At 41.4% G+C, this 26,564-nt stretch overlaps 3 protein-coding genes across 5 annotated transcripts in view; 2 read left to right on the top strand and 1 right to left on the bottom strand.

Moving 5' to 3' along the window:
• LOC119433188 (transmembrane protein 8B-like) overlaps positions 1 to 10,475 on the top strand; it is a 36,161-nt gene extending 25,686 nt beyond the window's left edge. Inside the window, exons 12-14 of one of the 3 annotated variants that reach the window (XM_037700334.2) lie at positions 62 to 272; positions 8,242 to 8,319; positions 10,315 to 10,475. In XM_037700334.2, the coding sequence (XP_037556262.1) occupies positions 62 to 272; positions 8,242 to 8,319; positions 10,315 to 10,361 (336 nt within the window). In that variant the 3' untranslated portion in view covers positions 10,362 to 10,475. Of the gene's footprint in view, positions 1 to 61; positions 273 to 2,278; positions 6,226 to 8,241; positions 8,320 to 10,314 lie in introns of those variants that run through there. The other 2 variants (XM_037700335.2, XM_037700333.2) reach the window with 2 other exon arrangements.
• A 463-nt stretch (positions 10,476 to 10,938) lies between these two features.
• On the top strand, positions 10,939 to 25,833 carry LOC119433191 (mpv17-like protein 2). The gene is made up of 5 exons (XM_037700338.2): positions 10,939 to 11,317; positions 11,796 to 12,031; positions 13,693 to 13,821; positions 19,352 to 19,393; positions 25,381 to 25,833. The coding sequence occupies exons 1-4, from the start codon at positions 11,149 to 11,151 to the stop codon at positions 19,382 to 19,384; spliced, it is 567 nt and encodes a 188-aa protein (XP_037556266.1). The 5' UTR covers positions 10,939 to 11,148; the 3' UTR covers positions 19,385 to 19,393; positions 25,381 to 25,833.
• The window catches only part of LOC119433189 (uncharacterized), a 36,618-nt gene continuing 29,531 nt past the window's right edge, over positions 19,478 to 26,564 (bottom strand). The window contains exons 5-7 of the mRNA XM_037700336.2: positions 23,206 to 23,478; positions 21,749 to 21,983; positions 19,478 to 20,452 (exon numbers count right to left, since the gene is read on the bottom strand). Coding sequence (XP_037556264.1) covers positions 21,765 to 21,983; positions 23,206 to 23,478 — 492 coding nt within the window. The 3' untranslated portion in view covers positions 19,478 to 20,452; positions 21,749 to 21,764. The remainder of the gene's footprint in view (positions 20,453 to 21,748; positions 21,984 to 23,205; positions 23,479 to 26,564) is intronic.

The raw sequence follows: 26,564 nt of genomic DNA, 5'->3' as shown, positions 1-26,564 counted from the left end.
ATTCGCACCAATGACCAGTAGCAAGCTCTCTAATGCGTGTTTTGATTGCGTGTCTCTGCAGGTTAGGCAGTGTGCCACCCGAAGGAGCTGCTTCCCGCATCCGCGCTTCTGGCTGATAAGCCTGGCACCTGCTGCTGCACTGGGCGTTGTAGGTGCGGCGCTGTATCTGGGATTTGAGACACGCCGCAATTACGCCTACGTGCATAGTGCATGGCACGCTCTGGTCGGCCTCTCGCTCTTCCTCGTCCTGCCCCCAAAGCGGCGGTGTCAATGTAAGTGGCACACCGTCTGTGTCCAAAGCCGTTGATATACACGTACTACTGTCAGCCATAGAGTTTCTCACTATTATACCTAGAAGGGTAATCTGGCGCCACCGTCTATGCGAGTTTCTTAAAGGGCGCTGTGCCGTCATGGGAATGATGGGATATGTGTCTGCGAGGCATGTGTTGGCTGGTGTTGTACGAGGCTTCGTCTAAAACGTGGATATAGCTACACAAATACTGCGTTCTTAAAATAAAATCTACATAAATGGCTTTCATTCACCCATATTACACCTCTCAATAAAGTTTACTCACCTTCAATGCAGAATCAACCGAAGAAAAGCAAGAACAGATGTCAAGTTGTTCCAAAGCGAGCGAGAATCTTGTCCTCTGTCCTCCAACTTTAGCGGCCAGCTGATACTTTTTACATTTCATATGACTGTACATCCAATAATAAGTCCTCAAAATTAAATCAAACATGTTTTTGTGTAATAATAAAGCTAAAACAGCTTTTTACGTGCTGTTTCAGCAGGAAATTAATCATTGTGACAGACTGAACGGTGCTAGCCAGGCGCGTCTTCAAGGCGTTCTGGCTCTCCAGGAACGATGCCAATCCGAAGTCACAATGTACCGGCATTCCCATGCATACCACAGCGCAACTAGCAGTGCCAGATTTCCCTCTTGATAATATAGTGAGAAACTCAATGACTGTCAGCATAATTAATTGTAAGCCAGGTATCTGCAAGAAAGCTCAACATCCGCAATCACATAACCTGGAATTTAACGGTAGGGTCGGAAATGCTACGTGCAACCAGCACAGTATTTCATTTATTCAGAAGCTGTTTGCTTGAACTGAGTGGAACTTGAGCTTTTTTGTTTTTAAAATTCGCACCCGTCAGTTTCGACGACAACTGTGCACCCTGCAGCGATGTGCAAGTGTTTGAGAACTTTAAATAGTGAATCAAATATCATGCTATTCAGTTAGGTCATTAACTAGAATTGCTGCTATTTGATGAGGCTTCGAACTGTATCGCTATTTTATCACATATTAATTATTTTTGTTTTTGAGCAATCTGCACTCGCATGGGAATGATCTGGCTAACCTTGTTACTGTAGCCACTCGTAATCTGAAATGTTGTCCGCCTGGCCTAGAACTTGATGGTAAGGCTTGTGAATCTTAACAAAATCTGAATACACCATTTGTTGCTTGTGGGTGGTCATTGTCTGGTGCTTTTGTTGTATTTGGATTTCTAGTAAGAGAAAACGGCACAGGATATCTCCTTCCTTGTCTGGCTGAAGTACCTGTCCATCAGCTTGAAATTATTTTACACCATGCATAACTTTCTCTTCTATCCCTTGCAATTCTGTAGTGATTAGAGCATGTCAACACAGTTACGCTTAGTCAGCCTTACATCAGCTGATTATAAATGCCTTGTGCTCAAATCGGGGTGTCCTGCCTTAGTAATAGATAGGGTGTCTAATAAATATTGCTATTAGAGTATGGTAGACCTGCATTAGGATGAACACTGTTGAGATAAATTGTGCGATAAAGCTGGACAGTTGGGGTGCCTTGTTTATTTATTTCTTGCCTTTCTTGGTTTCCCATAGAGTCGCTGCACTTTAACTTGAACTTTTGGTAGGATCAATAGATTTCAAAGACTGTCTTTATGCTGATCTTAAAGGAAGCCTACTGCATTCTGTTACCATTGAAGGCTTTAGAAATCGTTGTTAGTCTCATAGCCCAGAGTGGCACAACAGAAGCTAATTTGTATTTTGTTCTCTCTCTTTTTGTTTTGTTCCCCTTCTCCCTTACCCTTTACCCTTTCTTCTTATTGCCTCTCGTCCTGACCTTTCTCATATCTATATTCAAATGGAATTGCCTGTTGCGCTTGCTTTCCTTAAACTTTGCAACCTCTTTCTCTTACTTGCATACCATTCCCATGGCAAAATCTGTCGCCCCCCCCCTCCCCTCTCCACCGTTGCTTCCACTCTGTCCCTTTTCACAAAATGTGGAACAGTAGGTGTTGAGAAGAAAGAATCCGTGAACACTTGCAGCTACGTTAGGGTGGAGGAACTGAGTGACATGATGCCAACACCAGAGCTGCCGTCAGCACATGCACCCTTGGTGATATCAAGAGGCACATGATGAGTGGAAGATCGTCAGTCTTTCACGGCGAATTCAGCAGCTGCCTGGCTGCCTTGAGGACTTGTGTTCTGAAGTGAGATTCATATGCATCGCCGCAGTGCCAATGGACATCTAAGGCTGGCTGCAACAATGTTGAGGCAGGACCTCGGTGTAACTTACCATCAGCGTAAATTGGAATGCGAACAGGCTAAAGTATTCTAGAGCAGGTTTCGTGCATGATAACATGAATGAGCACTGTTGTATTTCTGTAGGTGCATTTGCTAAATGTTGATTCCCTTAGCAATGCATTCGGAGAACAGGTGACGTCATTATTCTGTGTGCAGGTGAACGTAGACATTAGAGTGCATGTTCTAGTCTGTCCTGATTTGCTCGCATTTGAAGTTACGTTGATAGTACATGTTGGTGAGAAGATTGTGTCATTTGCCTGCTTACTGAAGCATGACTGTGAAATCAGTTAGTACACCTAAGCCAAGTTTATGAGGAGACAAAGAGTTGTGAAGTGCTAAAGTGGTTTTATTTTCAGTATGTGCATAGCCAGTGGGTTGTGTTGTGTTAGCTCGAAATGATATCGACATATTCATGGTATATTACATGTTATGAAAAACATTGTTCCACATTGCTTGTTTACTGGGGCATGACCCCGATATGGGTTTGTATACTTAAGCCATGTTTATGAGACATCATTTAGTTGTTAAGTGCTAATGTGGTTCTATTTGTGGCGCATGTATAGCTAGTGAGTTCACTGTTGTGTTTGCTCTATATGAGATCATCAACATAGTCTGTCTGATTGCTCATTAGTTTTATAAAGTGCTCGAGTAACAGCTAAGTAATTCATTTGCAGATGCATGTAGGCGATGTAATGTTTGCTCCAGCACAGTTGCTGGGCTTTTGCAGTGTGATATACAGTGTTACGCACCCATCAGTTCCAGTCATACTTGCCTAATTTTGTTTTATTCTCGAAGAAGTGAACACTTATCTGTTTTATAAGCTGTAGCTAATTCTAGGATGTCAAATGCCTCGTTGTGTTCACCCATTGTACACTAAATTCAGCACAGGGTAGAATCATTTGTAGGACCATGGTTCTTTAAAGTGGATTCCAAACAAGGGAGGTTCACAGGAAGATGGAGACTTGAAGTGATCAACTGTGGTCGAACAAAGATTGTTGCTGGAGACTTCAATCCATTCTAAAGTAATTAGCTGTGGTCGAACAAAGAATGTCGCTGGGTTCAATTGTATAGCTTAAATACAATATGGGAGGTAATCACTAAAAAAGGCTTCTACATGACTTGCTCGTACTACAGAGAGCAGTGAATGCATGAAGCTAGCATCAACCAATGAGCAGTCAGTGAGAGCTTTGCGCAGCTTTCTTCTTGTATAATAGATGGGATGCCTCTGTGATGACAGAAATTTTGATGAGCATACAGGTTGTGCAAAGGGCGGTGCTAATAGGTATGTTACCGGTGACAAGATAGCCTTCCTTGGAGGCAATGATGCTTTTAGTGAAAATCAGAAAACTAGGGAAGGCACGCTGGTGCTTTGATTCTTGTTTATTTGTGGTGAAGACCGGTGGGACATTAACCATAAGTTACGGTGAACCTTTTGTGTTGGTGACTGTGATGATGGCAGTGCTGCTAGTGTTGATCATAGCTGCCATTAGAATTTATGCACTAGTGTTCACAAGTGTACTGCCATACTGCCGCAGATTGCCATTTTTTACGCAGTCACAATGTCTGGCCGGCAGCCAGCCCCCGTTTCTTTACATGAAAGCTTCAGGTGGAGTCCTACTCAGATTTTTTTTTTTCATTCTTGGGAAGCATAGAGACGCTGTCTTTGGGCTAACACTGCATTTATTTGAATGAAATATGCTGTATTTAAAACAATAATTTTTACTCTGGTGATTACAGGAAGGTCAATTCGTGTTCGGTTCCCAATCTTTTGTGGATATATTAAGCAGGAAGTGTAAAGCTTGAGAACTGTGTGGCTGAGCAGCTAAACAGGCATTAAATTTCTGTAAATTGCACCTTTTTCAGTGTTTAAAACAGATGGTATTGGCATCTTGCTCTGCAACATACTCATATTTTATGATAGGGATACTGTATAATTCACGTAACATGGCAACAATTCGTGCATAATGTAATTTAACGTTCAATTTTGTCTGTTTTGTCCAATTTAGCATCACTCTAATGTACTTCACAAAACTTCAGTTTCTATTAGAGTTGTAAATGTGACATTGCAACATCTTCATTTCTTGTGACTTGCAATTTTGATAAAAGGTTGACAACATACATTCACTGGGCTTGAAACACTTTATTTTAAACAACAAAAAGCTCTATTCAAATCTGTAGGCACTAATGAGAGAATTTCTGTGCTTACATTCTAAGTGAATGGGGAGATCAGAGTTGGGTTAAAGCTTTATGAAGCTGAAAGCCATGTAAGTTGTTCTAGTTAGTGAATAGTGAATGGCCATACATTAAACAGTCAGCAGACTTTTTTTTGTATTTGTTAATCAGTTGGTAGCTCTTAATTGAGGCTGCCAAGTGCCAGCTAATTCACATACTTTGATGCACTCTGTTTCTTAAACGTAATGCCTTTGTTAGAAATGTAATGGAATTTGTGAATTGGACTTATGCCTGGAAGAGCAAGTTCTGCGTGACACTGTCATAACTTGCTATGAAATTGCATTGTTGGCTCATTCATTTTATGATTCTTCACTGTTCCAACTTTTGTCTCGTGCTTATATAGTGATATGTGGTATGCATTTTGCTGTGATGTTTATTGACTATTTTTTTTTTTTAATTGTTCTCACCCGTCGCATGTACAGTGCAGTTCACCACATGCTTGCCATCGTTTTAATATTAGTTTGTGCAATTTGTTTTGTTCTTGCCATATAGACAGGTCTTGCACAAAATGATCTCCCAGATTTTGGCAGCATCTTGTACTCACTAACATATATGTAGGTGCTCAAATATGTATATAGGTAGGAAGACAATCTCTCCGACACAAACTAAGTTCCATTAGGAGGCTAAGCACCAACCCCAAGTGGGCGTCCGTGTGTGCATCTGTGTAGGCTAGGATACTGAGGAGATCGTTTATGCTAGTCCTGTATAGTATAGCAATGACACCATGCCTTTAAATGCCAACACTGACTTTTGTCAGTTAGCTTGTAGACACAGTCGAACGCCTTTATAGCGAAGTGCTTGGGGCCTCCGAAATAATTCGTTATACAGGTCACTTCATTGTAAAGGTCGTGTGCACCGCACAGCTCATAATAGAACTGGGACAGAATTATTCCTTCTTTATACCGGTCATTTTATTGTAGGGGCGTTCGTTGTATAGGAACTCAGCTGTATCCCATTTCTGAAGCAGGCCCATGGACGCCATGTTTTTGCATGTGGTTTTTGATGTATCCTTGATGTGACAGCTATGGCTACAATATAGACTGACAGTGACTTCTTTTTTTTCTAATTGGTTGTTTTGATTTGAACTATTTTAATGACGAGTTGGAGCTGCCATTCCACTTGGAGATTTGTTTGAGTCGGACATTTCCTGGGCTATTTATTTTTGCTACTGTGGAATGTACAATGGCAACACATGGTCATAAATTTCATTTTATACTATGGAATCAGTGTGATGCTTGTTTATGATCTTTCGAGGTTTCATCCTCCACTGAAGGACCACTGTCTTAGATTTTAATGATAGAAGTTCACTAGTTTTGTAACACTAGTTGCATTAAAGTATGAGAAAGTAGAACTTCAATTTTGTGGGGGCCTTTATGCTTCTTTCATAATAAACCATTGATGTAACATCCTTTTACTTGAACACTTATGTGCATGTCTCTACTGTCACAATTGTTACACCTTGTAAAACACTAACCCCCGTATTCAGAAATGCAACTTCGCTTCAAGTCCGTGCTTGACTTGGTTTAAGTGACACCTATTGTGAACGTACCGAAGCAAACGCAATGAGTGACCTGGGCAGGTTTGCGCCAGGCGTCCTTTAAATAAAGTGAAGCACGGGCTTCAAGCTAAGTTGCATTTCTGAATACGGCGTAAGGCTGCCAATATGCACGGGGCAAAGAGATCAGTGCTATTATTTCATGTGCTGCACTCTAACAAAAGTTTACACCCTTTGGGTCATATTTTGTCCCCAAACAATAATCGTCATCTGTCTGACTTGCACTTACTTTCTTCAGTTCTCTGTGCTCACTGCTTCCCTGTCAAGAATGCTATGCCACGCTGATAACGTGCATGTCGTTTGTGACCTGGAAGTATGAGGTTGTGCAGTGGTTAAAGGAAAGGCACGCATGATAAATTACGATTATAGTTTTGGGACAAGATAAGTTTGAAAAGGTGGAAATCGTTTTTTAGTGCATTTGTGTACCAAACACAATACTTCTTTTTTTTTATGGCATCATCATAAACTACCCTCTTGTGCCGTGCCAAATGTCTCCCATAAGCTATACATACACAGAGATAGGTAAGTATTGAAAGGCTATTACTACTACAGTAGACTTTCATTAATTCTACACTGGATAGTTCAATTTTTTATTTAATTTGATCCAAGATTAAGGCCTTAGCCAGGAACTATACAATTTTATAGGCCAAAATATTCATTATTTCAATCCTGAAACTTGGCGCTACTGGACAATCTGAACTTGACTAGTCGGCATGAACGTGCCTGATCCAGATGGTAACCTCACTGCAGTGGCTGGAGCGTTTTGACTGTGCCAGGGGACTGAATGCATTGAGGACATAATTTCCTGCCAAAACTTTTTTTTTCTTTTTCTTTCGGCCTGTGTTAGGCCGAAAAAACATTTACCTGTTTTCAATGCATGCATATTTTTTTCCCAAGAAAATTGGTCCGGAAATAGCCTGCACACTGCTATCAGATACAAAACTGCACTTGCAACAGCCTACGTCGGAGCCATTGCCATTGTCATCGCAAGATGGTGACAGAAACAGAATGCGCCACTCATAGCCTTTGATTACACAAGCTCGTACAGAAGATCAGTTATTTTACATGTTAAGCTAACCACAACATAGTTAGGGTGGTTGTTCTTGGCGTTCAGAATTGCATGTGTCACAGGGCATACTAGTGAACTGATCAGTCTAGGCGTGGATGGCCATCCTGTTTGTGATTGGTAAGGAGTTGTACGATAAATTCAGAATATTAAATGTGCAGTGGACCATATAGAGGATGACATGTGGTTCATAAATGATAATAAAGTGCTGTTTGAGAGGGACGACAATGGATATTAAGCATAAATGAATTTTTATTTTGTGAAAATAAACTTTGCGAGTTTCATCTTTTTCCGGTTGCCAGAATTGGAGGCATGCTGCATCTTTTTTGTTAAAAATTGGGTGCACGTTAAATTTCTACTTTCTTTAGGACCTAAGCTTTGATGTCATTTCTACATTAGTTTTTACTTTGAACCCATAAAAACAGCAGGGGTGCACATTATATTTTGGGGGCGTGTTACAATAAAACGAATGAATCAGCGATGCACTAGGGCATTTTTTTCTGCCTCTTCTTTAGCTCAGCCTGCCAGATAATTTCATCAATTTCGTCTGTCCCATCAAGGGCAAATTAATGGAAGTTGACTATATTAAACTTTCCTGGCCTGAGGTCTGCATTAACAAGTAATTGCTCTATTAGTATGTTGTGGGTGCCTCTATTGTAAAGCTTGTATTTGAGCAGCAGGCTCTCTGCAGTCCTGACCTGTTTGCAGACAAAGAATGTGCGTACTATTACAAAATGGATTCATTGAGCATGTCTCAACACTGGGTTCCAAAAGACTTCCTGTAAAATGTGCACCTGTGTCTATTCTTTCGCTAGGTGAACACTTCGGCTGGCCACCTTCCAAGTCAAGCAACCCTTCACCAGTGGCTAATATACATGCAGCCCATCGACTAGGTATACAAACAATAAATATACAAAATAACAGTCAAACCTCTATGTAACGAGCATGAGCATAATAAATTAAACTAAGTTTTTTGATGATGCTAGCATACAAAGTACTATATGCTTATAGCAAATATTGAATATAACAAAGGCATTTTAGTGTTGGAAGTGACTTTGACTGTTTCGCTGGGGTTCCAAGTTCCTGATGTAGACACAATAAGCAAATTCAATGTTTATCACAGGCTGATTTCTACAGGTTTGATCTTGTGTTTTCTCACTTTGTTCCACAAACAAGAGATATTTGGTATTTGTTAAAGTTGGATGTAGACTTGTAAAAAAAGATGTCAATGTAGACAAAATTTGAAGTTCAAAATAAGAAACTCAGTTCCAGCTGGCTTCTGCTGGCTCCAAATGGTCTCAACTGGGAAGTTTTGCCATCAACAGGAGACTTGTTGATTCTGGTTAAACTAGTTAGTGCCTTTATTTGGGATAAAGAGCTAGTCGAAGACACAAGCTCTCACTTAGCCTTGGGTCCAAAAAATGGAATTTCAATTATTTTCATACTGACTGCAAACTATAGTTATTTAATTATTTTTGTGCTTGCAGTATCTGTATGATATCTTTTTCTTAAATAGGCAATGTTTTCAGTGCTTCTTTATGTAAGAGAAGTTATAAGCTGTTTTTTTCCAGTGTTAAGCAAACATTGACTATTTCGACCTCTGTGGGACGTGAAAAATTGGTTCCAGACATCCCAGATGAAAATTGACCATTTGAACTGGTTTATTGCCCTGTTGCAAGCTTGTACGGCTGCTTTCGGGCTACCTTCTCATGGTTATAACTGGTTATAAATAGGAATTGGAGAATAATTCAGCTAAACCAGTCAGACATTTTCATCTGATATCTTAAGTTTGATGCAAGTGATATCCTTAGGGAGCGTAAGTACCTTTGAAGAACAATCAAATTAAACAAAAGATTGCATCAATTAGTGTGCAATCAACAGAAGTAATCCGTTTTCTTGCACTATTTTCTATTGGAGCTCATATACCTTGATTACTAACAATTCTTCCTCCTTAAACTGTGCTTGTTATACAATTCCAGCTAGTATTCCTGTTTTGGTATTTTCAGTCTTTGGTAGAAAATGCTGAATTAGTCATACTCGAACATAACTTCACTGCTATTTGAAACATCAATAGTGTTTCTTGTCTTTGAATGCAGGACAAAATACAAAAAAGTTTCAGTCTGCTTTGTTTTAAGTGCACATTAAAGAACCTCAGGTGGTCACTATTTTTCCAGAGCCCTCCACTACAGCGTCCCTCATTACCCACTGTACCGTTTCAGGACATTAAACCCCGCAACTTAAGTATTATCTTTCTTGTCTGTCATATTTCAGTTCAATTAAATATTTATTTTGCCACCAGATATGAACATAATATGCATGGGGCCCACTGTAAAATTTCTCTCTCTATAGCTTGACAGAGCCACGAGGACCTAAAACACTGGATCAGACAGGTTAAAGACTGAACAAACTAACATTCCTGTAGAGTTCAACAACCGTAATGACAAAGTTCAACATTGCATAAGGAAAGTCATCATACAACCAGAAAGTCGTTAGTTAAACAAGAGGTCAATCTGAAATATGTTGCTGACAAAGAAACAAAAGAAATAGAAATGTATTACAAAACCAACATTAAATGGTAGAAAAACATGTACATATGTCGGTTTTACAAATATAAAAAGAGGCGATTGCACAGACATTTAGCTGAACAGAGCTAAATAACTTGGAAAAGAAAATATTCATACTTCTGTATTGTCATGTTTAAATAAAAATACATTTAGAAGTTTATCTTCACAATCGTCGTTTTCTTCCACCAAATTACAATGTCGTCTTTGTTGTAATGCTTACAGTAGTGTGTTCATATGTAGTGGTTTCAACATATTGATATGAATTTATATGTACATCTAAATATCTCATTGTACAGTTTTTTTTTCTTTTGTTTTCCTTTTCAGCAAATGAAACGTCCTGGTGGAGCAGAGGTTCCAAACTATTTCCTTAACCTGTCTTTAACATCGGCCTGCCTGAACTGCACAACAAATTTTCAAGACGAGGGAGAACATGTATTCATCTGTGTCATTTTCATTTTGACTGTATGAAGTTGTTGCACATTTCATTGTTTTATCTTAAGCGTCGCAGTTCGCAAATGTGTGGAAACAGTTTTTGTGACATGTAGCCTTAGCTAGTAATTATGTTTTAATGCTGATGCTGACGCTCATTAGCAGTTGTTGCTGGTTTTATCAATCGTTAGCCACTGTAAATTTGTGAAGTGGAAGAGGGGTTGTTGGACAACTGAGGAAAGACCATTAATTGTGGATTTTTTTTTTGCATCCATTCATTTTAATGAATGACCTTTTCCGAAGGCCGTTCATCGTGGCCTTGAAAAAGAGAATAAACACTTTTATTCACACCTTGTCATGTGTTACGTGCATCGTCCGACTTGAATGTTTCAATGATCATATTACTTTTGACATGTCCGAAATGCCTGATTAGCGTTTGCAATTGACATGTTTAAATCATCGCGCTACTACTCGCGCATGCGCACTTTGCGATCACTGTTTCGCCGTGGTTTCGCCAATTCCGCTTCCGGAGTGATGGGCGATAAGCACGTTTTGCAAACACCGGGGCTGGTTGGTTGAAGGCGTAGTGTTGCTAAAGATGAATGTTGTAATTTTAACAAGGCTTCAACATGCATGATCGACTTGGGTGCATAGCGTTAATACCTTAACTCGTGTGTAGTTGCCGCTGTTGAGCTTTCCGGCGCCTTTGCCAAACCCCTACGAGAAGACATGCCGGCGTTTTCTAAGCTCAAAACGGCAGTAACCACACTATTTACCAAGCACCTGTTTGCTACGAACGTCGTTCTCGGCACAGGCTTCATGATGATCGGTGACACGATGCAACAGACCTACGAAATATACGCTGGAAAAGCGAAAGAACTTGACACGAAGAGATCAAGTAAGTTGATGCAAGCGGTGGTCACGGATCGTCTGCTGCTAGCCAACCAGAGAGACTGCGGTTTTGGATGTAGCATCGTTTCCATTTATTGATGTGCTAATGTATTATGGGGGAAAAAAGTAAGAAGAAAGCGTTGATTTATCAGATCAACTGCATGATAAGGGTTGCGTTTTTGTACGCGCGTGATTTTTCTGTCTAGCATACCGCATAGTACTGCAACTGCACAGCTGATTCGTTCGGGCATTATTCTAGGCTGTGGTCTGCTATTTTTATATTTTAACAACAAAAAGCCAGATGCGTAATACTTTACTGTGATCCCAATGGATTTAACATCGACGTGCAAGGGATGGTCTGAGGTGATGTAGAATGAGAGGAAAAATTTTAGTAACGCTTTACTAGCACGGTAGTAATGTGCAGTGGTAATAGTCAGTTGCATTGAGCCAGACGAACCATGCAAAACCCGTGGTTCTGTTTGCAGAGAATATGCTGATTGTCGGCGGTACGTTCGGTGTTTGCGGTCACAAGTGGTACTCATTCCTGGACCGCAAGTTTCCCGGGAAGACGCTAGGGATGGTTGGACGCAAGCTGCTATGCGAATTCGCCATCTGCCCTCCGCTTGCATTCATCCTTTTTGTCGGCGTGGGTGCTCTGAACAGCAAGCCCTTCCAGCACAGCGTCACTGAATTCAAGAAAAACATCGTCCTCTTTTGCATCGTGAGTAGCTTCCGAGGCCGTTGTTATTGATCGAACGTATCAGCAGCCAACACCGGATTGGTTTCGATCGTAATGGAATCTTTCCTTGCCAGCTGTTCACTTTCGTGATAGAATTTTAACTACATACTTTTTATTATTATTTCATTTTTCTAAGTAGCGCATTAAGACAAATGTTATCAAGTGCGTTGGAACCTGATGGCATATTCATGTCAAAGGCCATTCACATTGCCTTTCTATTAAGAAGGATACGTCGCAGAGCTGTCTTTCATCACCAGTTTGACAATGCAAATACAAAGTTTAGTTGGGAGCATAAGTCATACTTCACTTTCTAAATTATATATATATATATATATATATATATATATATATATATATATATATATATAATGTGGCCAGAAATTCAGAAATTCGTAAATGTTACCTCGACTGTCATTGAGAGAAAGTCTGCGTTGACATCGTGCAAAAGGACGGGACAAGCAAGAACTCGAATGACTAAGCCAGTTTTTTCGGATAGCCCTTGCGAACTCGCCGGCTACAGTTCTTAAATTGCAATATGTGCTGTAAATTAAATAATTCAAAAGTTAATGAGCACATTTCTGATAATTAGTTGAATATGCATTTCGATTTCTGGCACATGTCCGCCTGTCGGAGTATTCCAGCTCAAGAACTATGATTGTGCTATCTGCCAAAGGTGATTAAGAAAATGCTGTATGGCGTAAAACAATAATATTCAGTGCCAATTTAGTGGTAAGTGTGCAACAGAAATGCATTAGCATTACGTCGCACCTCTTTGAGGTTGTGGATCGATGATTTAAACCGTGTTCACCGCATTGCAAAGTGTTGTTCAGGAGCTCACTTGACACACATCCTGCCTCTTTGAGGAGAAAAGTGCAGCTGACAGTGGTCCGGAGCAGACCACCGTCAGTTCCTATATATATATATATGCTGTTCTTCTAAGCTCTACCGTCCCCTCTCTACCTCTACCACGTGGCCGGCTTCCCCCACACACACTTTTTAACTTTGACACTCCTAATGCTAATGCATTAAATGTTGTGAAACCACAGTTTTATTCAATGTTTATAGAGGTGCCTATCAAGGAGGAAATTCAAATGACAGATGGTCACAGGAAGATGTTCAACTTGACGTGATCAAAAGTGCCTGAACAAAGGATACGCCTTAAGCTAAAGCCAGTGTTTCGACAAAAGTACTTGTCCTCGTCAGGGCTTCCCTGATGGCCCTGATGAAGAGCAGTCTTTTATTTCGAAACATTCACACCAGCCTCGATTCTCCCATTGAAAGTGTTAAATGTCGTTAATGTGCCATATATCGTTACCACATTTTGTAAGCTGGCTGTGAATTATATTTTGCCTTTATACTTGACATTATGGTTTATGAAACAGGGGACAGGCTTCTATCAGGCTAATGTGTAGCTGTTTTCCTTGATTCCTTAGTTGGCACAGCATGAACACAAACAAATTTCGCATAGTTGTTTGCATTTCAATGAAAGGCCTGAGACTTAGGACTTACTCTATAGTTCACTGGCAATGCAGTGCAATGCTTGTGTCATTCTTATGTCATTCTCATCTGCAGCATTCGCACAATATTTGAGGAACACTCTGTTGAAGCACTTTGAATGAACTTTCGTTGTGTGTCTTTTGCAGGCTGACTGGGGCTGCTTCGTTCCAGCCCAGGCTCTCAACTTTTTCTTCTTACCTCCACGCTACCGGTTCCTTTACGTCTGTGGCCTCACAGTGGTCTACGACATCTTCCTCTCATTCATCCTTCATAGGGTACAAACATAGCTGTTGAAAGCAGCAGGCTTCTATTGTCCCACACTTGCCGGACTAGTACTGCAGTGATGGTTTTTTACTTCGTGTATAGATGCATTTTCTATTGTACACTGTTGTCCACCATAAGGTGCAACATGTGAACCCATAGCCTGCAGTCTTAACAGCTTAATGGTACTAAAATGCTGTCTGTTTTGTCCAGAGTTCTTCACTTATACCAGTTCCAGAAAAGTGTTTAGAATGTTTATTTCAGCAAATACATAGAATACACAGTGATAATAGTCTGTCTGCATAAGCTCTTGGCTTGTGTGCGTGGCTGGGCAGCCTCGGTTTAAGTATGCGTGGCCATACATCAGCATATCTAGGGAGGTTGGCAGAAAAAAAGAAGAAACGCAAGAAACAAACAGTGCGTTTGAACCGAGAAAGTTTCAAAACATTGCCTATATAAGAACATAGTTATTCAATTCTTCTCATATATAAAGCAATGAAAAAAAAAAAGAAGCAGGAAACAAACAGGGCTCTTGAACAGAGAAAATTCTAAACATTCTCCTGCATGGGCCCACAGATTGGGCCTGCACTTTTGAAGAAAAAAAAAAGAGAAAAAATTGCCTATATAAGAACATGGTTAAGCAATTATTCTCATTAAAAAATAAAAAGTGCAATATGACAGATTTGTATCAACACTTGAACAAAGAAAAGAACTGTTCTGGCATAGTTAAAAGAACGAACTCCAGGTATTTCCTAATACCAGTATGAGGTGCATATATCATCTGACAAAATGAAAATTTACTTCGAGGCATTGTCACTGTCATCATTTGTCACCTTGTTGAAATGCGAGTGCTTAAAATGGGGGAGCTGACTGAAAGAAAGAAACTGAATAGAAAGGTGGTTTATTTAACCTTGCTTACTGTGCATATCTGGAGTTTTTATATTATTGTAATATTTTCTATTTGTAGTGCTCAGTGAAGTGGCATACTTTTCTGTAAATTCTGACTTTTTTTTTTTTTTTACCTGAGTTAATGTGACAGTTAGTGGAACTTCACACTTTTGGCTTGTGTGCGTGTCCCGATTCTGAAACATGGAGTCCATGGCTATTGTTCTTACCTTAACACGTTCACTGTGGTAGCACTTTTAGGATTCTCTATTCCTGTGTGTGATCACCCACCGGTGGGTCACGTCATATTCCTCTGGATTGTCATGATCCACCGGTGAGTTAGCAGAGAGTTGTGCTCCTTTGAAATTTCTTCAAGGTACAGAGAGGCGGCACCATGACACGTCAGATAAGAAGCAACAAGAATTTTTCCTCTCTGTTGACTATTTATCAAAGATGTTGTTTGCGCACTGCTTTAAGGCTCCACACTGGTGCACAGGGATAACTTCCATTATCCACCTTTGACCCACGTCACAGTGAACTTAACATTTAGCCTACACAGAGGCCTAGCTTAAGGCTCACTCGCAAGTCATCCAAGAATATTCAGCGCATTTATTTTATTTTTTTCCCAGCAGAATTGTGCAGACGAAAATGTTAATCGAAGATCACAATGGAGTTATATTCTGTTGTATTTCATGCGGCCAGGAATAATTTTGAGGTTATGTGGCACTCATAGTCTATGAAACGAGTGAGAAGAATACGTTGATCAGAGGGTGTCGATCTTTTATTTTTGCTAGTCAATGTCATACCAAGTGAATATGAAGCCTCAGAAAGCATAGGGGAAGTTAACTGTTTGTTTAACTGAAATGTAAAATTCATCAGGTAAAGCAAAATGTGCTCAAGAAGATAACTTGGCATAGTTGGGACTGAACCCACATCACTGCATTATGCACGCGGTGCTTTACCAGTTAAGCTACCATGGCGCCACCTCTCCGGCCACTTTCTTGAGTACTTGTATTTACAAGGTTAGCCCTGGGAGTGTTAGCCAGTGCTGCTCATGGCCTAGGCAGCGGAACATCCTTTGAACCGTAAGTGTAATATATCTGATCTTGGGGCTTCATATCCTGTTACTTGATATCATAGTTTATGATCAACATAAGAAAGCACTGGGTGCAGAAAACTAGGGTGCCAACATCAGGGCCAGTATAATTTACTAATTTGTTTCACCAAATTCTCTTCCATTTTTATCATCTATTGTCCATGACTGATTGATCTTGGTAATAACATATGCCGAGCGCTGTTCAGACCATTGATGAAATACAAAAAGGAATAGCATTGAAATGCAATTGTTACGATATAGCCCAGGCTTCATTCAGTATAGTTGAGGTTTATTTTCTAGTTCAACACATGTCAGTTACGGTTCTTGTTTTTAATTTTACCTTTATTGATGTGAAGACTGGAATAAATGTATGTCATTGGCACGTTTCTAGAGGAGTCGCTGCAAGCCCTCCTGTTCCCTTTCTAGGACCCCTTGGGGTTTGCTTACCGCAGTTTGAGAAATTTAGGTCTTAGTGGAGCTTCGCAATTTGTATGATTGAAGACCTCTCTTTTTCTGTGAAGCGAATGGAGCTGTCCCGGGAGGTGGTCGACAGTTGCAGACAATGCAATGCAGGGGCCGTCTCAAGTGTGCATCGCACCACTATAATGACAAACACTTGATCTCTGTTCAAACAGCAGTTTCTACAAATGCATTTGTCTGAATCCCATTCACTGCTATTGGCTGTGTAGTTTTAATGCTGAAGAATGGCCACGGTGGAGCTTTTCTTTTTATTAAAATGCAGGAGCAAGGAAAACATTTGACGTTAAATGGAAATATGGTGATCCTCTTCATATTGGTATGCCGTGTATGCATAGCCATATCATTAGGAGGCAAGGACAGAGGCAGAAATGACGCTGGACACAGCATTGTTCTCCCCTCTGTCCTTCTATGCCCACGCTGTACGCATTTGCACTGTCCCAGCAACTATAGCTCAAGGAAATGTGTTAGACGTTGTCTGTAGCATGCGCTTGAAACACTAGACAGTTTTAGTTTAGCGTTAGCGTAATAGCGGGGGTACGGGAAATAGCATTACCGTTCCGCAAACGAACTTTGCAGAAAGAGAGCTTTAGTATAGCGTGATAGCGTAGTTTACGTGCGGGACGCAATTCCATTACGCTTTGAATTTCGCTTACACAGGGCACCTAATTCTATGTGTGTGTGCGTCCGGAAAGTGCGATAGGCAGCGCAATGGAAGCCAGGAGCGCGTTGTATTTTTACTTCACATGTCCGTCGATCTGCAACGAAACAGACAAGCAGTACAAGCTATCTACCATAGCCTCCAAATCGATCAGCAACGAAACAGACAAGCAGTACAAGCTATCTACCATAGCCTCCGAAATCCTCCCATCTCAGAGGCCATATGCCGTCGTCGCGCCTATCTCCCGACTTTAGCGACAGATGGCACTCGCATCTCAGAAAAAATTTCTCTCGTTAGGCTTAGGCGCGTTCGAAACGAGAAGTGATCTCGAAAATTCCTCAAGATTAGCCATAACACTCTCTCGGCGAAGCGGCATGAGACTAAGCAAAAGCCGTTTACGCAGTCATTTGCTACGAACGAAGTGAATTCTACAAAAACAACGCCAAATTCAGTTCGAAGCGGGCGACCGGGACCGCCGCCATGTTTTACGTACACTACGTACACCACGCTAACACGGTAACGTTAACTCTGAGAAATAGCGTGCGCACGGTAAACGGTATGGGTCGGTTAGCGTTCTGCGCATGCGCACTTCGATCCCGCTATTCCGGTACGCCCGCTATTCCGGTAACCACGCTAAACTAAAACTGTCTAATCTTACAAATTTTTCCATCACTCCTGGACATATATTCACTGTTAACAGATCACATGCGATCTTGCATACTTTTGCTGGTTGGAGCTAGGGTTGCTGAGTATTTGCATCTTTCCACTCATACTGCCATATACTCTGTACTTGAATAGAAGCCAGTGCTGCTGTCTCTTTACTGGCCACTGAAGAGAAGAATGAGTTGAGCTTGATCAGTAAATGACCTTTCTAAAGAACAAAAAAAAAAAAAGCCACTCTTGCCATGAGAGGCAGCTTGACATGCCAGAAAAGACAAAGGAGTGAAAGACTGGTGATGACGGCACCAGCCAGCTGTGACGCCATGGATTTTGACGTCTGTGTAGGCCTAGTTAATTTTTTAGCAGTGTAGCTAGATTAAGTTGTATTGTAAAGAAGCTGAAGACTTAGTGGCCAGTTTCAAGGACTTTTTCAGCACCATAATGGCTATTATATGGAAAAACTTTGAAATTTGCATAGTCACACTCGCATATGAGTGCTGAGGTTTCTGTGTGTAATTAAAAAAATGGAAGTTTAGCCGTCATTTTCTCTTCTAGTTAAAACCCTCTTACCGCAAAAGTTTCAAGAATAGAGCTTTGAAATGACAGTTTATCTGTCTAAACTGACTTAGTGTTTCTCTTCAGTCTCCCTTTAAACCCCAAAATGATTCTGGAAAAATGTACCAAATTTACCAATTTTTTACTGTAGCCATGAACTTTTTTTGTCATTAATTCTGATTCTGAAAATATATTACTTTATCCTTGATACTTGATTACATGCTTCTACCACCCTCTAGTGTTCGAAATTGAGCCGAAAGCCAATTGCTAACTGTAACTGGTCTTTGGCGATCGGAGCAGCACAACATCGGTCTGAATGAGTGTGGCTCATCATTGGGTGATATTGGTACAACCTCCCATGACGAGTACAGCTCAGGATTGAGGGTTAGAGGGTTAACTTGGATATGTAGGAGGGCACGGACGCTACCAATCCTGTAATTGGCATTTTGCCCATGCTACTGGAACTTGTATTTTGAAGTAGAGAAATAAGCATGGCCTTAATCATTGCCATACATTTTTTGTTCAACTTGTACCAAAGCTGGTGTAAAAAGCTGCTTTGTTGCACCACTCCACCTCCTAACAGTGCTTGGCTAAGCTTGTGGATTCATGTGCAGTAACGGCATCTGGTGAACATACCCAGTATACTAATGGCCATTTTCATTAATAGCATCTCACTCGAGCGAGCAATGATACATTGACTTGGTTATGCATCTTGTTCACTTTAAGCATGGTACATACTTCTCCATCTCTTGTTTATTCCTGCAGTTTTGTTCGTTTACTGTGCAAACAAATAGTTTTATTGCACCTAAGTGGGTGGTTTTGTCAAATCACTGCCATGTGAGTGCTGCATTGCGATATGTCTAGGTTTGTGCCAAACTGAGGGCTTGAAACCTCGATAATTGCATGCACTTTATTTACCTAGAGTTCCTTTACTGCTTGTTCTATTGGTGGGCTTTGTCTCCTACACCTTGAATTATTGTTTAGAAGTATGAAAGGGACCATTGGGTTACACTATAATGGTCAAGTATTATTAGCTGCCTGTGCAATTGTTTGACATTTTTCATAATTGAATAGCAAGTGAAATTCAGGAAAAGTGCCTTGAAGTTCCCATATGATTATGCAAGGAACAACGGATTGTGCATTTCTTTGTATAATATCACTTTCTTTCTGCTCCAGACTTTAATTTCTGGTTATGTATTTTTCTTCCTAGGATTCTCATGAAGAAGATGAAGTCAAGAGTTGATGGCATTATGTGAGTAGTCGCTTGCCTTTGGTCTGCTGTTACTTGTATAGTCCATAGATTTGAAGCCTTTTCAATCATGACAAAAACCCAGTATTGTGACAACACAACTTTATTTAAAAAACACACTATCATTTTGTTCCAGAATGTACAGTTTCACAGTTCCAGTAGTCATATTCCGTTTGTTTATGATGAAAAAAGATATATGTATATATGTATATATATATAGCCATTCTCACTAGCACCAACAGTGCACGCAACTTTGTTTGGCCTGCAGACAGAGCAGCCTGAAGGCTGTGAATGTGCTCTTTTGTAAAAGCATGCCGTGAAGCTATAGCACTTCAGGCTTCATATCTGTGACATCTACAGTAATGCTAGTAGTGTTCTGCGCACAATTTGGGAACAGTTTTTTTATCTCTTTCTTTCAAACTAGTTTAACTACATTGCATTGGCGTGACCCTGAAATCCTTTATAACTTTTCATGTTTATGTCATGTTCTGTCTTTGAGTATCTGAGTTACATAATTACTGCTGCTTATCATGTGCACAGCAAGCCCCTCCCCGCTTTCACTTCACTCACGTGCTTTCTGTCTTGCAAACAAAAGCAGTGTGAAACGGTGTGTGCTGGACTATGTGCACATCTGGAAATGATTACTCACTGTGCCGCATGAATGAGGCAGCAGTGTCTGGCAGTCCAATCGGTGCAAACAGAGGAAAGCGAGCTATAGGAGGAGAAATGAAACAACACACTTTTGTAGCCAGACTCTGATCTTCAGTCAGATGGAGGTGGCTTGTCTTGGCTTTGCGTCAGCTTACATCGCCGCGGGAGAGACTGACCATCGCCTTGCACCGAAGACACACACACAAAGAAAAAGCTGCTGGCTAGACAGTGTAGAGTCCTTGTCTTCGCAAGCACTGGGACCTTGATATGTTGCAAAATGTGTGCCGGGTGGCCCCTTGTGGCACTGTCGTGTTGGGTTATTTCGTGCCAGTGTCACAGAGGAAGCCATGGCTGGAGGTTTGTGATGAAACGATGAGGGGTTCAGAAGCCACTTCCATTCAGGTTGCATTGCTGCAAAGGGACGTATGCTTGTTTTTAGTTTTCTATGCAAAGGTCTTTCACTTCTTTTTGCTTAAACATTGCCTGTGATGTTGCTAACATTTACTTACACTTGCCTAGGCATGTTGAAATGTGGATAAAATGTCATAATGTGATTACAAATGCTTTAGTGCAACATGAACATGACAGAAAAAAGAAGATGGAAAAGATCCATTATAAGTGGCGGTGTTTTGGTCTCTCTTCTGAGATTTCGTTGTTTTTTGTTACAAGGATGTACACCAATTTTAATGACTTTCATAAAATTTTAGAGAAGGAGTAAAGAGGAAAGCTGAGTGTATAGATTTATTCATATATGTTGAGTGCTGACTTAAAGAAACTGTTAAGGGCTGCCAAACATCTTTTTAATCTTGTCCTAAACTTCTGTTAATTGCAGTCAAGCAAGGCAGCACACCACTTGTGTCTATTGAGGTTATTATGTGCTTTCTGCCCTGAGATGCCCATCTTTTGACTTACCAGAGCCTTCTATGCTATACAAGCAATCTGGACAGTTATTAGCCCCTTTTTTGTGCTCTAAAATAGGTATGGCATGGCAGACCACAATCGGCTGCACCTTGTTCAGGGAAAGGATTGCTGGCAGTAGATCATTTCTGATTCCATGTACACACTGCTTTGGTACTTGTTTATTGTGCATGTAGTCGCATAGTACCGTGGTAATTGATACCATATCTTCACGTTAGCTGGAAACTTTAACGGCCGAAGTTTTTTTTTTTTTAAGTGACATGTTAATTTACGACCAGGTGGCTTACAGAGTGGGGGCAAGCCAGACTCTCCTGTTTACCAAAGTCTTTCCTTTCCTTCATGGTACCATTCCGTGTAATACGATGTCATCCTCACACATTACATTTCTGTTGAACATTATTTGTTTGCTCAAAAGCAATAGTAGGACATATGCTCCTCGATGTAAAATAGAAGCCATTGCATATTCAAAACTAAATCGAAGACTTCTTTGAACCTTGATATAACAAACACAGATATAGTGAAGTAAATCTAAAATGTTTCTCACTGATATTTTTTCAACATGTAATGAATATTGCTTATAGTGAATATCGGATATAGCAAAAGTATTTTCACGTCAGATGAGACTTCATTATAACAACTTTTGACTATTTGTTCCCTTTTGCAGACTAGGTCAGTAATGTCAATTGATTGGATTGTATGCTGTGCTCAATGCCAGCATGTTTCCCTGTGACAGGACACATGCACTAATACATACACACATGCATACACATGATGTTTGCATAGACTCACACTGTTTTTGTGCCTCTCAGTAGTCGTCGTCGTACTTGACCGAGCTCTGATGGGACTGGGCCGAATTGGAGGCAGCACCCTGGCGGTAGAGGTAGGAGGGGTTTGCGTCAGCCGCTGGCGCCTTGTTGGGAGCTGGAATTATGTAGGTGCGTGTTGGGGGAAAGCCAAAGCCGCTGCCACTGGATCCTCGGCTGGGCTGGGCTCCTCCGAACTGTGCGGGAGCTGCGGCGGGCTGCTGGTGGCGATGAAGAAAAATGAACATGTTTTCAATGATGTTCAGCAACAGAGTGATGAATGTTCAAAAGAACTGCAATTCACAGTGACGAATTCTAGGGACGTATTCTGAAACGTTCCACTTCGGCGATATTTCGCCTAGGCGACAATTTCGCCTTCAGGCGCGCGCTGACTGGCTGGTTGAGCAAAATTGTATGACGGCGTGCTCAACGATCAGTTTGTCCAATTTTGCTGAAACAGCCAATCAGCGCGAACCTGAAGGCAAAAGGCGAACTATCGCCGAAGTGGAACGTTTCAGAATACATCCCCTGCTGTCGAATGGGCTTTCTCACAAGCATTTATACTGCAATCTTGCTATGACAAAAAACGCAGATGTAACAAAGTTCAGTATCTCAAAAGGGCATAAGCAGGAGAACAGATAGAATTGGGATTATATGGGTGGGGAGTGGTGAACTTTAAAAGGGTCTGAACTTGAGCTTGTTGGTATGGTTTCATTACGGGCAAACAGCGCGAGAAAGGCCAGCGAAAAAAGACGCGCCTGTCCTGTCCAAGACCGACAGCTGGTCCTGTCAAACACTGACAGGCTCAGCGCCTGTCCTGTCGGTCTTTCTTGTCTCATTTATGGTGTGCTGTTGCCCCGTAATGACTGTGAACTTGTATGCGAGTTCTTGTGTGGCTGTACGAAGGGGTGTCCAGTCATGAAACGTCAAATCAGGTCAAGTTGGTTACAAATGGACATAGACAGGCGGACATCACTGATGAGGCTCGAGGTATAGTTTCCCATGTGGTAACTATAGACGACCTGCAGAGAGTGATACCATGAAGATGCAGCATTGCCGCTGTCACATTCGATGCAGACAAGCTTGCAAAAACTATGTAACTAAAGATGGTTGTTCAAAGCTGCAAACAGCAGTGCCAAGCTTGAAGGTCTTTTGAAGTGCAATGACATAGACTGGAGGGTAGAGCACAAAACAAAACAGGACACGAACTAAGACACGTCTTGTATTCTACCCTCCTGGTTTTATCGTTATTTTTTTCAAAAAACTTCAACATTAGCATCGACCAAATAGCCTGCATCGCCATCTTGCTGCAAATGGCAAAGTAAAATGGAAGTGCCAGTGTAGCCTCCTGCTTACTTTTTTTTTTTTTTACAAGCGCCATGTCCGTCCATTTATGAAAGCACAGTTTGTCAGTAGACTGCAATACATTGAAGTTGTTTGTACCTGGGAGCTGTACTGTGGGGGCGCCTGTGGCTGGAACTGCTGGGGCTGGAACTGGGCTGGGGGTCCGCGAGGGGCGGCCTGTCCACGGAACACCTGCCTGGGTGGGGCCTGTGGCTGGGGCTCGTACTGGGCCTGCTGAGGGGGTGCCTGAGGGCGGGGGGCACCTGCCTGGTTTCCAGTTGGCGCTGGGAAGGGGTCACCCAGCACGTATCCCTCGGGGTAGTACCGCTGGGCGTAGAGCACGGTGTTGTTGGGGCCGCGGGACTCCAGTTCCTGTTTGGTTGCGATGGCACAGAGAGAGAACGAGGGTGAAGCATCAGTTAGTGGTTCACGACGGTCAGTGCTCGATGCTGGTGCAGCACTGTCCTTTATGGAAAGGCTGCGTGGCTAGTGCTTACTGTGAAAAGACTAGGATGAAGCACAGTACTAGTCATAACTCCCTAGGTGTTTTTTGCTTTGGTTTCATGCAAGAGACGCACTTGCAAATTTCCAACCAGTCATTATTTGGAGAATTTGCTGTACAGGGAACTGCTGTACGGGAAAGCTGTCAGCTAGTGAATGTTTCATCTTCAAAAGTTCTCTACAGCAAAATCTTAGTTAAAAAGCAGTGGCAGTGCAAACAGCGCAACTGTGTTCACAATGTAATTGTGTGCATAGCAGAACCACTCTGATCAACCCTAGCGCTACTGACTGCAGACCAGCGTGTTGTTGGGACTGCTGGTTTCTAGTTCCTGTTTCGTTAGAAAAGATAGGGTGGTGTCAGAGAAGGCGTTGATTTAATATTCTGTTCCTTCTGGTTGTGCTGTCTCTTGTACCTAATGTTGAGTAAATAAGGAAGCCTTGTAACTGGCTCTTATTGCTAAGTTGCTGGTCATGTCATGCTCTAATTTAGTGATTTAATACCATGTTTAGATGGAGCGCTGACCTGTATTGTCCAGAATAAACGGGAACTAAGCATCGTCTGCGGCGGTTCCAGATGAAAAGTGTAGATTTTATCAGCAACGGTACGGGTGGCATCATTTGCCACTTAGCCAAAACACGGATACCAGAGCCCATGTTTACCATAAGCTCGTATTTCTGTAAAGAGTAATCGATATACGGACAAGGTAAAACTTGTAGAGTGTTATCTTGTCTGTATAAATATTACTATTTATGGAAATACTGGGTGAGAGTTTAACTTATGCGCATACATATTACAATTTGTAGAAACCGGGTAATGTGGACGGCAGTAACAACATTGTTAGAGACATCTTGTAAGGCTTTGTCCAACAACTCATGACACGTTTTTGTGTTACGTGGTGGCTCTCGTCAAAGCAATATAAAACAAAAGAAGCTACATGATGTCGATTGCGTCGCCACGGACCCTTTACACTATAGATATAATATAATATGGTTAGTTGCTGCAATAATTGTTCTGTGTCCCCTCTGGTTAAACTCAGCACCAAACGATGGCACCACCAACCTGGCTGCTCGCATTTATGTGCCCGGTAACCCAGAACTATGTGAACAGTAATTACATATATGAACAAGCTAAAACTCTCTATTAATTGTGACAGAGGGCAGTGCCTAGATTACATGGCATAGAGAAGGCTACTTCACAATGCTAATTGTCGGATGTCTTCACTTAATTCATCTCTCCTACCTACTGGCTGGATTCTGATAGGCATGTACAAACCAATAATACACAGAATCGCATGTGTGTACAATGCGTAGTGTGCTCATGCAGTAAATGCATTTTTTTTTCTTTCTTGGTTAGAAAAGTTATTTATAGCAAAGCAGTCACACAGCTAAAGATTTGCTACAACACGGCAAAAATCAAACTAAACAGCCCGCAACAAAATTTCGCTCACAACTAAAATGTAGTAATGCGTCAGTAAGGTTTCGCTTGTGGAACACTAGGCAATAAGCGTGGCTTGCTATATTCAAACCTTTACGCTCTCACAACAGACTATGACTGTGAGAGACAGGCTTGTCAGAAGTCTGGGAAATATAATTAAGACCACATGGCATCACTAGTTTGCAGGAACTTCGGCTGTTCGAGTTTTGTGTGGTCTTTCTTGCTTGATGTTGTAGGCTGTGACAAAATAGTATGTGCTGATTTTTTGCAGCTGCTGTAAAGGGCTTGGAATGTTAAGTTGACAGACTCTCAGGCTTGTGCATTTTCTTGTTTTGCAGGTCTTGGTCAACTCGGGTGCTGTCCATGTGGCAATACAGCATATATAGCATTTGTATATAGCGATAGTACATAACGTTTTTAAGCTGATTGTTATTTCCAGCACCTGTAGGTGTAGCGCCTTATATATTTTTCTTCACCATGTCCTTGACAAGCACAACTTGATATAACGAATGGGCGAAATCCAAAGTGGAGTGCATAAGAAGTTAGTGTCACAAACGGTTCAAATCAAGCAGGAACATAATGGAAAAATAGGCGCGCTGCGATTCAGTGTTAGCATTTAGATATACGGTCAATTTCCATCGACGCCGTACGCTTCTAAGCGGCATGAGCTAATAGCTGTACCATTAAAACGCTGTACTGTATGTTGACTGTGCTAGGATGACAACTTACGTTTGTTCTTCTGCCGTAAAAGTTTTGACGTAATTAAAAAGCTAATAAAAAACAATAAAAGAGGCGCTACTGGTTGTTTTTGATTGTCAAATACAAAAACTTGTGATGTGGTCTGTGAAGACCATCGCAACCAGTTACCGACTGTGGTTCTGAACTCTTGCGACACCTGTCGAGATGTACCATCGTGGACAAATGAAACTCGAATAAACAACTACAGAGTAGAATACTCGGAATACAGAGTAGAAGCCATCACAGTGCAAATTAAACGGGGACAAGAAGAACAAGACTGGACATCACGAGCGCTTGTACTGTCCGATCTTGTCTTTCTTGTGTGTGTTTTATTTGCGCTACGATGGCTTCACTGAGTATCAATGAGCTAGTCTAAAAACAAGTTATTTTAAAGTAGAACACCTTTCTGCAAGTAATAACTCTTGAGCGCGATCTTGCGCAGCCAGTTAACCAGCCCTCAAAGATGGCATGTGCCTCAGACTAAGCCTTCAAGCCGAAATAATTCTGATATTACGCCTGTTCACTAAATCAGAAGCGAGATAATGCGTTGAAATTGCGTTCTAATTAGCTCCAACTTCTTCGTGTTTCAATACGGTGGCACGCTGTGCAGTTAGCGGCTTCATTTCTGCACCCTGTGACTTTGCAACATTCATACTGTCCTGAGCATTCTTAGCAGCTCTGCTAGCAACACAACGTAGTGGCTGGCTCCTGTTTAGTTTTGACCATTTGGGGTTTAACATTCACCCAAAAGACAGCACACAAAGGACTGCATTCCAATCCCCTC

Source organism: Dermacentor silvarum, chromosome 11 (assembly GCF_013339745.2).
Source record: "Dermacentor silvarum isolate Dsil-2018 chromosome 11, BIME_Dsil_1.4, whole genome shotgun sequence".
Lineage (NCBI taxonomy): Eukaryota > Metazoa > Arthropoda > Arachnida > Ixodida > Ixodidae > Dermacentor > Dermacentor silvarum.
Note: the sequence above shows the minus strand (reverse complement) of the source record. Positions and strands in the feature narration are given on the sequence as shown.